This window comes from Dermacentor andersoni, chromosome 3 (genome assembly GCF_023375885.2).
Source record: "Dermacentor andersoni chromosome 3, qqDerAnde1_hic_scaffold, whole genome shotgun sequence".
Classification (NCBI taxonomy): domain Eukaryota; kingdom Metazoa; phylum Arthropoda; class Arachnida; order Ixodida; family Ixodidae; genus Dermacentor; species Dermacentor andersoni.
Genome location: NC_092816.1, coordinates 48,349,509 through 48,360,522, shown reverse-complemented (window position 1 = coordinate 48,360,522; position 11,014 = coordinate 48,349,509). Strand labels below are relative to the sequence as shown.

Below are 11,014 nucleotides of genomic sequence, written 5' to 3'. Positions count from 1 at the left end.
CCTGCGTGAGGAAGATAAATCAGGCAGTGATAAAGCAGTTGGTATAGCTTGCCCCTTGTCGTCCTTGTCTCGGTCGTCATATAAATTTTACCTCTCGGTAGCACAGAGCGCATTGCAACATGAGCTGAACGATCTCAGCGTCAGAGTTCACTCTAGGGATCTTTTTATAGGAAATTGTAAGGATTACGAACCTTCAAAAAGCACATAGGATACAAGATGTGTCTACATAAGCTCGGGTGGTATCTTCGAAATGGCGCTTCTTTTTTTCCTTTTTCTTTTTTTTTTCTTTAGCGTAACGTCTTTTTATTTTGTGTGTGCTTGCCACTATTACCGGTGCGTAATCTAGCGCGAGCGTTTGCCATATATAGAGACCACGTTCACAAGCTCTTGTTGCGCATGCGCCGTTTTCACAGCCAACGTCGGAAGCGCCGCCCGTCTGGAGGCCACAGAAGAGTACGAGGGCGTGGTCTCCACCGAAAATGAGCCGCACATCATCGGACGCGCCATAAACGAGTCCGAGGGGCACGACCACAGGACGGGGGTGCTATTGAAGCCGCCAGGTAATTGCTCACGCACACACATGGGCGCTGCGTCCCTGTTCTGCACGCAGTCTATAATACCGGGTGTTTCCACATACATACATACATACATACATACATACATACATACATACATACATACATACATACATACATACATACATACATACATACATACATACATACATACATACATACATACATACATACATACATACATACATACATACATACATACATACATACGTACATACATACATCACAGAACTTTCAAAAATTGCCTCTGTGGCAGATAACACAATTCTAATCCTTGAGATGGATTACTCAAATGTGTAGACATCATTTGTACGAGGAATAAAAATGCATAATTGAATAATTAACAAATTCACTAATTAACTTTTTATTACTTATTACTCGGCACATATTGCAACTTACGAATTGTAGCCTATGAGTTTGAAAGTCGTATCCACCTGAAACGAAGTTTGAGGGTGCCACCAGTTTCAGTATGTTTATTCCCAAAGTGTACAATGAAGTACTACATGAGCGTACCAGTTACTTTTGTGCTTCAGTGAACAAAACGGTGATTTGTTAAAAATGCAGGTGGAACAATACAGTGCATTTTTACCACAAGTTTCACGGCACATAGCTCAAGTCCCGTGCAATCCTCCGAATTCGTTCCAAGTGGATACGCCTTGCAAACTCACCGGGTATACAATTCCTACATTGCAATATCTGCCGCAAAATTATCAGTTAGAAAGTTAATTAGTAATATTTTTAATAAGTTAGTCGATGACGCATATGAATGTTTGGGGCGTGTAATGTATGTCGCTTCGAGTAATCCAGCACAAGGACTACACTTACGCTATCTGCCACAGGCGAATTTTAAAGCTCTGTATGATCGAAAGAAAGAAAGAAAGAAAGAAAGAAAGAAAGAAAGAAAGAAAGAAAAAGAAAACACTCTGTAAGGTACCCGAGTGGTGCACTGCAAATTAATCAATGCTTAATTATGTCAGAAGTTACCAAGTTTCCATACGCCGAGCTAAAAATTAGTTGGCTTACGTGTGCACGTGTTGCTGGCCTTGCTGCACGAGTAGAGTCTCCTAAGCCTCGCAACAAGGCTGAAACACTTTCCTTGCTCAGCGCGGCGCACCGATCGAACGCTCCAAGAATTGCTACCTAAACGCTGCCGTCTAAGCCGACGTGAAGTACATTGGCTATTGGGTTGCACTGAAATTGAAACTCATCCCGAGAGTATTTACGGAGGAAATGCTTTACTTTCTCTGAAATTACACTCGATCCACTGTTGAGCTCGTGCGCGACATCTACGTGACCACCCGTCTTTCCGAGTGAGGCCTATACATTTGAAACTATCCGGGTGGAGTCATCTTCTATTGGTGAGGTTATGTACGGAGTACGACAGCTAGCCTCAGCGTTCGGCGCCTGTAGCAGGACGTGTATTCAAAGCCACGCTGCTGCCATTGAGTTATCGTTTGCAAAGAGTGCGATGAGCCTACACACTTCAAACTTTCGCTATACGTCACCCGTTATCCACCACGATAGGTCAGTGGTGATGGCGTTAAGTATAGCGTTGCTGAGTGCCATCCCGTAGGGTCAATCCCGGCCGCGGTGTCCGCGTTTCGGTGGGGCCGAAATCAAAAAGAAAAACACACTCGCTCGTCCGGCACTACGGCCGCCTCAATGAACCCCATGTAGTCAAAAATTATTTCGTAGCCTTACAGCTACGACGTCGCTTATAGCTCGCTGGGTGTAGTTTCGAAATTGTGAGCGTGAACGCCACAATGACGAATTTTGAAAAGGTACTGGTCACGTCAGCCACCCAGAAGAGGAAAAACAAGCGCCGCCCGCCTCCCTCTCTTTCTTTTTCATTGTCCGCCTCTAATCGCCCTCCGCGCGACGCGTCACTGAAGGATTCCTAGCGCACAATTGGCGAGCCCTTTTTCTGAAACACAGGTAGGCAGTTTTCGTCAGTGACTGGCTGACACAAACCCTCATGGCTTTTGTTGCACTGGATTGAACAAGTAATTCTGGGGACTCTGGGACCCAGAATCTGGGACCCACGATCTGATATTGATAATCTAGTGTCCCTTATAAAACGCGGCCCATATAAATTTAAGTACACGAGGGATCTTTGCACTGGATGCTCGTCGCAAATGTAGCCGCCACGGCCGCCGTATCTGCCGGGTGTTTCAACGAACACTTTTAGAATTAAAAAAATATATTGCCTGTGGCAGATCGCACAATTCTAGTACGTGAGCTGCTGAACTCGAGGAGGCAGACATTACACGCGCAAAAAAAAAAAAGTTGAAACGCATATTTGAATATTCAACAACAAATCACTTATTCAGTTTTTAAGCAATTACCTTATGACACATATTTCAATTTTATGAACGAGAAGAAAGGTAACCGAGCGGCCCGACATCTATTGATCGTATCATAAGAAGCCAATACTTCAATGTACAAATTGTGGCTGGGGATTTCGCAAGGCATGTCCACTTGGAAAAGTCCCACAGGTCCCACAGTCTCTGACTAGGGGACCTCCTCCTGTATACACAAATTATTGTAATTCATTTTATGCCTAAATACAACCATGTATAGCTTCTGACTTGGAACGACAGTGCATTCTTACCGTAAGCCTGACCGTGTACATCTCGTAAATTCCACAGAATTCTTTTCTAGTGGATATGCCTTGTAGTCTCACCCGCAAGAATTTGTAAGTTGCAGTATGTGCCATAAGGTAAATAGTCAAAAAATTAATTAGCGATTGCTTGCTAATTAGTCGATTAGGCATTTCACTGTTTTACAGAACTTTCAGAAACATATAAAATTGATTGAATGATTGATTGACTAACCAATTGGTCGATCGATCGATTGATCGAACGCATAACGAGCTCGGTGGAGCAACACGGCATATACCCACTATAAGCTACTGCGGTGGGTATGTGATTGGCGAGCACTGAGCATAGAGCCGGCATAATCAATACCTTTCCTTTGCCACACGCTTGTGCGCGGCGGCGTCGCAGGTTCAAGGACGAACCCCACCGGGCGCAAGACCGGTCACTCGCCCCAGCTGCTACCCAGCCGGTCACTGGTGTGTGTGCTCGGTGGTCGGACCCAGGAGTACGGCCCGATGTGGCTCGACGGCCTGTGTGACGTGGCCCTGGTGCCCTTCTACGCGCTGCCTAAGGGCGGCGACACCTTCCTCAACGACGGTGACAAGGCCACGCAGCAGGTTCTCGACAAGGCCGCCAAAGCGGTCAAGACCACCTACGGCATCCACGTCCCTCTCATGTACGCGTGCTTTGCCACATTGTCACGGAGCCGTTCGGGACGGACGTCCTCGCGTGCGAAAGTAATGAAGATCGGGCAAGGCCGTTGGCTGGAGCTGTTAGCGTATCACTTTGCGTGCCTGCCCATGCGCGTTTAGGGCGTTCATGTCTGGCGGCTCCGTTTCATAAACACAGGGTGCCTCGATGTCCTGCTTGCCCGCCACTCCACACAGAGTGGAGACAACCGCGGCGTCTACTACGGAGTTGGCAAGCGAATCACGGACGCCATTGCAGGCGCTCGTGTGTCTTGTGTGCGGTTTGGCACTACTTTACTGGCATTCCCCCAGCTCCATTGGTCTCCCATGTTTCCGACAGCAAAGCCACGCATATTTTTTTCAAGTACCCATCACTAACCTTACCCTGAAACGTTGGTTCGATAGCCTTGACGTAATATGCAGTTAGGGCTCTTTCGCTTCAGCCGTAACAGTGGCACAAGCTTCTTTTATTCTTTTTGCATAATATTTCTCTGAACTGCAGGTGTATTTCTGCTTATAAAAGCCACAAAGTAGCTTCAAAAAGGAGCACATAAATTATATCAAATTTTTTATAGGAAATAATTGCAGTAATGCTTAATCCTAATTATCTCCGTTGTACTTATAAGCATATCACGCATTTCAAGGCTAGGCTCTCTCGGCCTCTTGTTCCGACTTCGCTAGTTTTGGCTGCTGTCTTTTGCTGCTGTCTTGCCGATTGCACATCTTGAACAACTGGTCATTATAAAATATGAAGACGCCAACTAAACTGACACACACAACAGAAGAGAAAGGGACAGCGCGCCCTGTCCTGTTCTCTTCTCTTGTGTGTGTCCGTTTTGTTGGCGTCTTCATATTTTATAATAAACAACTACCAACTAGCCCAACAAGAAGTTCTTGAACAACTGGGTACGTGGAGGCGGGAATGTGACACTGGGGTGTGTCTGAACGTCCTTGGCCGAACGCCTAAAATCATAGAGTTTCTCAGTATATTACCTAGAGGGAAATCTGGCACCACCATCTATGGCAGTTTAGAATTCTAAAGTGCTCTGAGCTGTCATGCGAATGACGGTATATGCATAGAGGAAGGAGAGAACACTACGTCACGCAGCCACCATCGGTAAGCGAACACTCCATGAAGCCCATATATTTGCTAAGTGGTGGCCCAGCTCGTGACCTCTTGCGTCGAGATCACGGAGCAAGAATCGAGATTTGCTGAGACGTTGGGTTGCCAAAAGCTACGCCAGTAGTTTCTATTCGGTGCGCGTTTGTTTGGCTGCCCTGCCGTGGCTCTGCCTGAAGAGCGGGAACACTAAAGCCAATCGCGCACTTTGACGTGCAATCACGTGTTGGGCCACCAGGTTTGGCTTCAATCGCATTGCGCGATTGCTCCCTCCTTTCGTTTTCCTTCCTGCATAGGTATATGGGTGTGAGAGGCTTGTGTTGTCTGATGTTGTACGAGGCTTGGTCTAAATTGTGGATATCGCTAAACAAATAATGCGTTCTTAAAGTAAAGACTACATAAATGGTTTTCATTCACCCATATTCCATCTTTCAATGAAGTTTGCTTCCTACAATGCAAGATTAAGCGAAAAAAAGCAATAACAGATGACAAGCTGTTCCAAAGCGAGCGCGAATCTTGTCGTCTGTCCTTCAACTTTAACGATCCGCTGATCCTTTCTACAATTTGATAAAATTGCACATCCAATAACAAGTCCTCATAATGAAACAAAAGTTTTTGTGATATAACAAAGCCAGAACAGCTTTTTACGTGCTTGTTCAGTAGGAAATGAATCATTGTAACAGAAGGAATGGTGCTAGTCAGGGGGGTCTTCAAAGCGTCCTGGCTCTCCGAGAACGATGCCAATCCGAAATCACAATGTACCGGTATTTCCACGCATACCACAGCGCAGCAGCGCCAGATTTCCCTCTGGGTAATATAGTGAAAAATTCTACGCCTAAAATGGGTGTGTACCACTGTGTGGATGCTCGAATAATCAAAGAGAACAAGAGGCGAGAAGCAAAGAGGTCGGCAATAGAAAATTGAAGAAGCCGGCCAAATGTGGATGAAGGGATTGAGGGGAACAACACGTGACCAGTGTGCGCATTAAACGAGAAACGCTGAGTAAAAGGGAATAAGTTGAGGGGAAGACATTTCAGTAAGCATCCGACCTCTTCGCTTATCACCGATTCACACGAACGTGCGGGATCCATCGTTACATATATATTATTGCAATTGTACGCGCAATCAAAGTGCGTTGTTGCCGTTGGCGCCGTCGCCGTCAACGTGCTGTCACAGCCCTGACGTAGACGGTTAGAAGGTTTCCAGAAACGCGCGAGACGCGCCAGTGCGTTTCGCAGTAAGAGAGAGAGAAAAACATTTATTGAATTATAAAATGGAATTCTCGCGGATCGAGGCCTTCTCTTCTTCACGCTGTCTTCCCGTCGAAGGGAAGCCTCTTCAGCATGGGTGGTCCCTCAGTCCAGGGCTCCACTGAGTTTGGCCGCGTCCCTAGCGTGCTCCACCATCCTTCTTTGGACGGCGAGTTCGCAGCTGACGAGCCGGCTCTCCCAATGCTCCGCACTCGGGGGTTTATGATCGCGGAATGCGTCGTTTCGTTCGCACTCCCAAGTTATGTGATAGAGTGTGGGTGTAGCCCCGCACCAGGGGCAGGTGTCCCTATACTGCGTTGGGAACATCTTGTTGAATATGAAAAGGTTGGGGAAGGTGTTTGTCTGGAGCCTACGCCAGCCCGTTGCTTCCTCCTTCGTCAGCGCTTTATGGGGCGGTGGGTACTTGAATCTAGTCCCCCTGTAGTGTTGCAGTAATTCCGAATAACTGTCACTGAGGATCCCGGCGTAACTAGCGCGGTACTCCTGCTGCTGCCCAGCCCGGAATCTATTAGCTCGAGCTAGACCGTCCGCCGCCTCGTTACCCCTTATGCCCTCGTGTCCAAGTATCCAGATCAGGTTGTGTTTGATTTTCGCCTCCTCCGAGGGGTTACCCCCTCTGAGGATCCTAAGGGCAGTTTTGCATATTCTGCCCCTCATGTAGTTGCGACAAGTCTCTTTCGAGTCTGTGAGAATATTTAGCGATTTATTCTCCCTATATCCTTGCATCGCCGCCAGCGCCACGGCGATTTCCTCGGCTTCAGCTACGCTCCGTATCTCGGCCGAGACGCACGAGACAAGCTTTTCCTCCTTGTTCATTACTACCGCGATGGCCTTTGCCTCGCTTCCTATTAAACTTATGCTCGCGTCCGTGAAGAGAGTGTTCTCTTCTCTAGCCACTGTCTTTTCTATGTATTCGGCCCTAGCTTTCCTTCTGCCTTCGTGGAGCCTGGGATCCATGTTCTTCGGTATAGGCTTTACATTAAAGGTTTTCCTAATTCCCGCCGGTACGTCCTCGTACCGGTCGACGTCTCCTATTTCGAAGCCCAGCCTACCGATCAGGTTTCGTCCCGTGTAGGTCCCCGTTAGTCTTTTCATTTGCGCTTTCCGCTGTGCTTCCGCCATTTCGACGAAGGTGTTGCTCACCCCTAGTTGCATCAGCTTTTCGTTGGAGGTGTTTCTCGGCAGGTGCAGCGCCGTCTTGTAGGCTTTCCTCAGGACGACTTCAATCTCTTCGTTGGTCGTTTTAGTCCTCACTTGGTAGGGTAGCGAGTACATGACTCTGCTGACGATCAGGCTGTTGACGAGCTTGAGAGTGTCTTCTTCTCTCATGCCGTGCCTCTTCTGGGAGACCCTGCTTATCATTCTGCTCACGTTCTCGGTCGACTTCTTGAGGAGGCTGATGGTGTGGTTGCACTTTCTGCTGCCTTGCAGCCACATGCCGAGGACGCGTATCGATGCGCGTCCCATCCTACCTATTTGTCGGCGCTCCTCACCAGGCCAGAGTACAAACTGCACTTGAAGAGCCCCACGTGTGTGGCTGCTACGCCGGCGCTGTGAGACGCCTGGTAACTGCGAGGGCGCTCTTACTGCTACGTCAACGTGTCGCCCCTCGTATAGCTAAAACAACGGCTAACAATCTCAAGTGCACCGCTGAATGTTTCTATCGTTCGCAACACATAACTTGTGATACCACGAGACTCAGCCGACAGACATGTTGCAAAGTGTGGGATAACGATTTGACGATAGTCACGGCTTTCCTAAATTAGCTATTGTAAGAGCGTCTTCATTCTATGCTGCACCAAAATAAAAAGGGTAAACCATAGCCCCACTCCTCATCAACGAATGGATATTACATGGAAAAAAACTTTTGTGTGCTTTGTTTCAGAAAAGTGCCTAAAGTTATGGACGACCTTATACGAAAAAGAGCTCAGAACAAGATGAGGAACTATTGGATGCACAAGAACATCTACCACTACGCCATCCTCGACCTGCGAATCAAGCCCGAGGACACCACGCCCCCGGACGACGTTGTGGGCAAAGCCTTCGCAGTGCTTGAGGTACACTGTTGGTGTCAGATGCATTCAACTTGATCTGCTTGCAACTGAGACTTGTATTTCAAAGTCCGACGAAATCACGTTTTACTTTAGGCTGCTGCGACAATATGCTATGCAAGAAGATATTACTGGAAACGTTTCTCATCCTCAGACTTAATTACTTGTGTAAGCGTTCACTTTTCTTACAGGGCCCACAGCTTCCTGTGATGACTTTTATACGTGTGTATTTTCAATAAGTTTGAAACCCTTTTCATCTGCTGACAGGTTACTACTGAGATAAATAACGCTTTATGGTAATTTTAATACCAGGCCCTGAATAATGTTACTGAGTGAGCCACATGTGACGTTCTTGGCTGGACAAGCTGGAAGGAAAGTAAATGAACTTGTTGGAGCATCTTTCTTGTTTCCCGTGTTTACTGCGTTATTGCATTTCTCACGGACGAAGTTTCGTCACCCCGCTCTCAAGTCACTTGCTTGGCGCTCTTTGGCCAGATCTGGCCCTTGCGCTATTGAACGCCACGCATCATCATCATCATCACCACCACCATCATCATCATCGTCATCATCATGATCATCCTAATCACCATCATCATCATCATCACCACCACCACCTAAAGATGGGCGGGCGTCTATATCACCGTCAAGTGAAAGCGCCATGCTTAAAAAGCGTAACTGTCTTGTGCATTTTTCTTTCTTGTTGTAGAAGTTTAAAAGTATCCAGGAGAATATCCGCCGGAGGGCGTCGAAAATGGCGGCGAAGAGGCAGCGCAAGGCGTATGTCATCCTGGGCACCCATCTCCGCATGTCCACGAACAAGGAGTTGTTCAAGGCCCTCGAACGCCACGTCGGGTGCGTTATTATTCTTGTTCGATTCAGTGATTTCGCTATTCGAACACCTCTTTAAAACTTTTGCGTTTGCTTGCTCACGTTATAGGGGTGGGGGCGTGTGCAATTGTGGCACGCATTTGCACCGTACTTTCCACGAACGTTCTACAAGAGACAGCAGCGTGTTCCGAGTGTTTGATTTCGGCAAATTTGCTCAGATTGAACACCTCCTCTGCCGACAGGTCTTTTCCGATCAGTGCCTTCGTACTTCGCACTCACATCACCCAACGGGAAGCTCTGATGCTCTCCGACGGATGCAGTACCGCCGGCCCTGCGCCTTATAAGTTGAAAAATAATCTTCGATTCATGGGAATGGTAAGAACGCATCAGCGAATGCTTTTACGCTACTCAAAAATGTGTTGTGAAGTGCATTGTTGTCACAGTTAACGGTGGCCAAAATTATTCAGTAGTAATCTGCTGCACCGTGGCGTTTCATAGCGACTTTATTGATTTGGAATGTTAAAATCAATCAATCAATCAATCAATCAATCAATCAATCAATCAATCAATCAATCAATCAATCAATCAATCAATCAATCAATCAATCAATCAATCAATCAATCAAGTCCCCGCACTGTAATTTTCCACAGTGCGGAAACGTTAGGTGAATACGGTGATGCACATATCGTCCCACACCTCGAGAGCGTATTTCTCGAAGCTCGTGTCAACTACGTACAATGCAGGGCTTCTATGAAAAGATTTTGCTTTTAGTATTGCCAGACTTCGATTCGGTAGCAATGCAGTACTTCCCCAAATTATCTAATAACACGCCAGATTATTGAGTAAAGCTATAATTAATAATAGCGTATCAACTATTACTGCGCAGATATCAAAGTATACCTCTGCTACGAAGCTTTATCAATATAATTCGTAATTTTACCTCATCTCGCCTGCATCTAAAAATTCGAGAGGAACGCGGTATATTTCTGCGTCTACTATAAGTATCTCTTCTCTGCATGGAACCCTTTCTCGCGACCTTCACTGTTATGTCCCCTATATGCCTTCATATACCGGGTGTTTCAGCGAACACTTTCAAACATTTTTAAAGGTTGCCTACGGCAGATCGCACAATTCTAGCTCATCAGGTGGCCCACCCTAAGCGGCGAACACTACTAGCACGAAAAATTGAAATGCATAATTGACTAATAACAAAAATTCACTACTTAACGTTTTAACTAATAACCTTATGGTCATTATGGCAATCTACAAAGTCTAGCCGTGGAGTTCGCAAGGAGGATCTACTTGAAACGAATTCTCAGGATTACACCATTTTCGAGATATTGATTCTCGATCTTTGCGGAGAAATGCTGGGCAGTCCAGTTACTTTTGCGCTTGAATACATAAAACGACGTTTTATTAAGAAAGTAACTGCAACGCCAATGCATTTCTCCTGAAAGCTTGGGAATTACTATATCAAAACTGGCGCCATCCTGAGAACTCGTTCCTGAGAACTCCACCGCTAGAATTTGTAAATTGCAATATAAGCCGACACGTAATTAGTTATAAAATTACTTTATTTTGTTAATTAGTAGATTATACATTTCAGTTTTTTGGGCAAGTAGTGTCCGCCACTTCTAGTACGCCACCGCATGAACTAGAACGGTGATATATCTGCTGCAGGCAACCTTTAAAAAAAAAATGTGAAAATGTTCGCCTAAACATCCGGATATCTAGTTTTCAATCTGTCTTCAACTTTTCACTTACTATGACTATGCCTTTCTCTATGCACTTCTTTTTTTTTTTGGAGCAGGCACGCGTTGATTGTGCCCCTCCTGGTAGCAGTTGGTTGCTAGATTTTTTTTTCTATGTGATTGTTCTCACAA

At 46.2% G+C, this 11,014-nt stretch overlaps 1 protein-coding gene across 1 annotated transcript; it reads left to right on the top strand.

Annotated features, from left to right (window-relative positions):
• Nucleotides 1-9,601, top strand: LOC129388105 (uncharacterized). Its single transcript, XM_055078159.2, has 6 exons — nucleotides 1-560; nucleotides 3,581-3,848; nucleotides 8,138-8,309; nucleotides 9,010-9,155; nucleotides 9,374-9,506; nucleotides 9,575-9,601. Exons 2-6 carry the CDS (start codon nucleotides 3,688-3,690, stop codon nucleotides 9,599-9,601), a joined length of 639 nt encoding a protein of 212 aa, XP_054934134.1. The 5' UTR covers nucleotides 1-560; nucleotides 3,581-3,687.
• Nucleotides 9,602-11,014: the final 1,413 nt, after the last annotated feature.

Coding starts and splice junctions, on each gene's coding strand:
- LOC129388105 (XM_055078159.2), top strand. CDS start 3,688: ATGTGGCTCGACGGCCTGTGTGACGTGGCCCTGGTGCCCTTCTACGCG. Junction 9,156..9,373: donor GCCCTCGAACGCCACGTCGG/GTGCGTTATTAT, acceptor CTCTGCCGACAG/GTCTTTTCCGATCAGTGCCT. Junction 9,507..9,574: donor ATCTTCGATTCATGGGAATG/GTAAGAACGCAT, acceptor TTGTTGTCACAG/TTAACGGTGGCCAAAATTAT.